General features: G+C 35.7%; 1 protein-coding gene across 1 annotated transcript; it reads left to right on the top strand.

Annotated features, from left to right (window-relative positions):
* Positions 1-1201: 1201 nt before the first annotated feature.
* Positions 1202-3762, top strand: LOC127636834 (interleukin-1 beta-like). The gene is made up of 7 exons (XM_052117593.1): positions 1202-1314; positions 1427-1471; positions 1627-1699; positions 1812-1992; positions 2395-2571; positions 2742-2884; positions 3192-3762. Exons 2-7 carry the CDS (start codon positions 1431-1433, stop codon positions 3438-3440), a joined length of 864 nt encoding a protein of 287 aa, XP_051973553.1. The 5' UTR covers positions 1202-1314; positions 1427-1430; the 3' UTR covers positions 3441-3762.
* Positions 3763-4604: the final 842 nt, after the last annotated feature.

Raw genomic sequence — 4604 nt, 5'->3', positions numbered from 1 at the left:
CATAGGCTTGTGTCTGTTGTTCTGTGTGCACATTAGACATGAGTCCAGGATAAATTTTACTGCATTTTGTACCCCATTGTTGTCAGATTCAGATGGATTTGCCCGTAACATTTTAATGTAATTTTCTTTTACCAGTATTGATTGTATTATGGAAAAAGTCTCTTCAGCTTGATTCAGCTCTGGGCTTACCATAACTTCCCTTGTAGCCCACTTTGCCACCTCATCAGCATACTTCAAGTCTGTGTATATATCGATTGATTTAACTTTAGCCAAATGGCATGCTCTGATGAACGCAAACAACTCAAAAGCTTGTGCAGATTTATATGGGTGTGAATAAGCTTCAATAATTCGATTCGATACAGCATAACCAAACCAGTATACTGAATAATTTGGCTTGGAACAGGACCCATCAACGTACCAATAATGTGTGTGTGTGTTCAGCATTGTAGATGTGTAATGGTTTCACCAATTCATTTTGGTGTCTGTGTGTTCTGAAATTTTAGTGTTTCCCATTCATTTCCAATGGCGGTCACTTTTGACAGCTCACAGTACAAGTGTAACTTACTTTTCCCTACCACTTATCGAATCAACTCCAATTTATTTGTGTGTGTACAGATATCAAATGGATGAAAAGTCACCAAGTCTCGTACCCATCAGATAAAGGAAACCAGTTTTATTGAAGAAACAAAATTGATTTCGGTCAAGAATTACCGAACAATAGCCTACATGATGGTTAAAGATGGCGCTGCTGAATAAGCTTGTTTAACAGATTACATTTTTTAAAAACACACACACATTAAAAAAGTTTTTTTTATTTATTTTTTTTATTTTTTTTATTGGAACATGTTCCTAGTGCTTGAACTCTTAATTTGAGGCTGTGAATAAAATAAAAAAATAATTGCCTAATAATTAAAATGGCCGCATATTATTATGATAGCAGTGATGATCAAATGCTAATGCATTATGACGGAATGAAAGATTTTGATATGAGGAAATCCAAATAATAATGTTTAACAGCTCTGTATCTTGGCATTTAGCCAACAAAGGAAAACGTTTGACTTTACCAACAATATGGGCATTTCACTAATCTAGGCTTTAGAAAAACACGCCTCACAGCTGACGTGTGAGAATGTCGAAATCTGTAAACTTCTACTTGTATGGTCTAAAGCCACTTCCTCTTCCCTGGGAATTCCCGTTTGAAGAAGAATATAAAACACACACACACCCTCTGTCACACAACAAACCACAGCTTCTCAAAGGAGATACGATCTAACAAACTCACTCATTCAAGAAAGAGAACTTACCACCTGACAGGTATTGTGGCGCGGAAATTACTACGATTTGCATTCATCCTCAATCACTATGCTTTTTTAACACAAAATTTGATCTCTTCTCAGTGTCTTAACAGTTGCATTCTTTATTTTAGAACGATGGCCTCCAAGTTAAGTGAAATGACGCTGTCTTTGGACTAGTAAGTATTCCCAGATCAAATGCAATTTTATTATTTTCATTATTTCAATTGCAGTATAAGAGCATTCTTGAATGTTTGGTGCATGCAATTCTCTAGTGGATGCATGATACGTAGCTAGTTTGCTCATTTTGATGATATATTTGTTTCCTAAACAGTGCATACGAAATTGACAGTGCATTTGACTCTGACAGCACTGATGAAATGGACTGCTCTGATCCACTAGCCATGGTGGGTTGCTTTTAAACATGTTTGCATTATTCTAGCATGGTCTGAATAATAATATTCATCTGAACAAGGTTTTAAAAATACAGTTTCTCACAAATAAATCTGATCTCTCCAGAGTGGGCGATGCAACGTGCATGAAAGCATCAAAGTGGAGAAGTGGACGCATCCTCACAACAGTATGAAGCAGGTGGTGAACCTCATTGTTGCTCTGAACAGAATGAATGGCCTCAAACCACAGTCACCTGAATTTGGGGATGATGAACTGCTCGGCAGATTCATGAAGAATGTGATTGAAGGTACCATTACAATGCATTCATTACATGTTCTACAAACCAATTCTGGGAACACTTCACAATAGGGTTCCATTCGTTAACATTAATTCAAGGTATAATGAACAAACAATATTGTTCATCATTTATTAATCTTTGTTAATGTTAGGTCATAAAAATACAATTGTTCATTGTTTGTTCATAGTGCACTTTTGATTTGAATTAACCAAGATTATTAAATGCTGTAAAAGTATTGTTCATGTTAACTTTTAAAATAAGCTATTTTTCTGCTTACCTAAAGACACTTTATAATTTAGAATTAATTATATCGTAATTCAAGACCAAGTTGATTTGATGTGGCATTTGCCCTCTTTTGGTTGTTGACACCGTGGTGAATTTGTACTCATTAATGTCTTTATACTTCCACAGAGCGGAATGTGAATTGGAATCCGGAAACGGAACGATTCACAAGTGATTCCTACAATAAGAGCAGCCGGATCTTGCAGTGCAACGTGTGCGATACGTCCCAGAAAAGTCTTGTGCGGAGTGGTGTACAGTATCATTTGCAGGCCGTGACATTAAAAGCAGCCAACACTGAGCAGAAAGGTAAACCTCTTTGCATTTTTCCATGTAGACCAGATTTATCTTTAGAAATGTTCTACTGAATAAAAGTTGCTTGCGGTTCTGAATTGCATAACGTTGCCAATGCAACTGCCAATCAGGGCTGTAACCACGATTGGGGGGACATGTCACATTTTCTTTTTCTTTCCCAACAGTTCTGTTCAGTCTATCTACATATGTATCTTTAAAGTCCAGTGTGCCTAACTCCCAGCCGGTGTGCCTGGCAATTTCCGGGAGCAACCTCTACCTTGCTTGTACCAAGGAAAACCCAAATGACAAACCTACCCTAGTCTTAAAGGTTAGTCCATTACGATTACTGTGAACATTTGCACATTCTGTGATTCATATTCTGCACAACTGTACAGCTCCTTTATTAAAACTAGTCAGTTTACTTTTCTCTTAAATATAGTTTATTATTTATCTTACTATGTTTATTGTTTCTTGTTATTGTATGCATAAAACACCAAGGCAAATTCCTGGTGTGTGAAAACTTACTTGGCAATAAAGTTCTGATTCTGATTACATCCTTTTCAAACACACTTCAGCCCAAAATGTGTATAAAATATAAAGAGAGGAATTAATCCCCTTTTATTATTTTATTTTAGGTGGTCACTGATACCTTAAACACCATCCCAGCTGATGATCCAAATGGGATCCTCTTCTTCAGGAGCGAGACTGGCGTGTCTGTCAACACTTTTGAATCTGTTAAATATCGCGGATGGTTCATTAGCACATCCACTGTTGATCATGAGCGAGTGAACATGTGCCAGGAATCAGCTGTGGACCGCATCAAGAGCTTCCAGCTGAACGATCAAACACTAGTCCATAGTAAAGTATCAGATTTGATTGAGTAGACCCCTTTCCAGAGAGTATGTACCAAGTACAATCTATAATCTGGATTAGTCTGTTGTTATTAACCTGCTAGATCTTGATTGGAAGATCTGTTTTTAAATTATTTAATTTTTTGCTGTATAAATGTGAGGAATATGTTGTTGGAATGGTAACAGGTAAATTCACATTGAATTCTTTGTCAGGTATGAATGTTTTTCTATTGGATATGTATTATTGTAACTATTCGTATTTAATATTTATTTTAAATTATATAAAGTATCATTGAAAGTCAAACTATTATTTTACACTTGATTTTTGTACTTAACTTTTAATAAACTGAAAACATGAAAATTACAATGTCACATCCAGTTTGTAAAAGTCTCACAGATATTAGCAGTGTGATTGTCTTGTGCAGGACTAGAAAACAAATCTTAGAGCGCTCCCATGTGGTGGATGAGAGTCACTGCACCCAAAGAGCGAAGTCATGACATCAGCTGATTTTACATGGCAAAGATTTAGCATTTAAATTGCACTTTTACTATAAAAATTGTATCATCTATAAAGTAAATAATTAAAACATAAAACACATAAAACAACGAACAAGAATAAATGAATATAGGCTGAAAGATATATAGAAACATATTATGAATGAACAATGGAATCAATGACAACCAAGTTTGATTGACAGCTTAATGCTCTCCAAATCTAACGCTCTAGCACCACCTAGCAATCTGAAAAATCATAACACACATATGAGAAAGTTTCACAGCTGGGATGCTTGAAAGAATACATGAACATTATTTATTTTCTCAAAAAATATCGAGACATGGGAACAAATAGAATAATATTAGCATAGATGCTATTCAATTGTACGCGAGTTATAGCTCATGATCAATGTTTCTGGTTTCTGGTTCCGGCAGACATAACTAAAGCAGCCTAATTGTGAGTTGATGGATTAATTAGGTGTTATGCCTGGCTAAATAGATGAGTCTTTAGTCTAGACTTAAACTGAGTGAGTGTGAGTCCCGAACAGAGTAAGGGAGATTATTCCATAGTTTAGGAGCCAAATAGGAAAAGGATCTTCCTCCTTTTGTGGATTTTAATATTCTAGGAACTATTAACAGCCCAGAATTTTGTGATCGTAATGAACATGATGGAATATAGTATGACAGAAGGTCACTTAAGTA

This window comes from Xyrauchen texanus, chromosome 44 (assembly GCF_025860055.1).
Source record: "Xyrauchen texanus isolate HMW12.3.18 chromosome 44, RBS_HiC_50CHRs, whole genome shotgun sequence".
Classification (NCBI taxonomy): Eukaryota; Metazoa; Chordata; class Actinopteri; order Cypriniformes; family Catostomidae; genus Xyrauchen; species Xyrauchen texanus.
The sequence above is the reverse complement of the archived record's forward strand: the minus strand, read 5'-3'. Positions and strand labels throughout refer to the sequence as shown.

Excerpts from the sequence above, each read along its gene's own strand:
- LOC127636834 (XM_052117593.1), top strand. The coding sequence starts at position 1,431 with ATGGCCTCCAAGTTAAGTGAAATGACGCTGTCTTTGGACTA. Across the intron at positions 1,700-1,811 it reads GCTCTGATCCACTAGCCATG|AGTGGGCGATGCAACGTGCA; the intron begins GTGGGTTGCTTT and ends TGATCTCTCCAG. Across the intron at positions 1,993-2,394 it reads CATGAAGAATGTGATTGAAG|AGCGGAATGTGAATTGGAAT; the intron begins GTACCATTACAA and ends ATACTTCCACAG.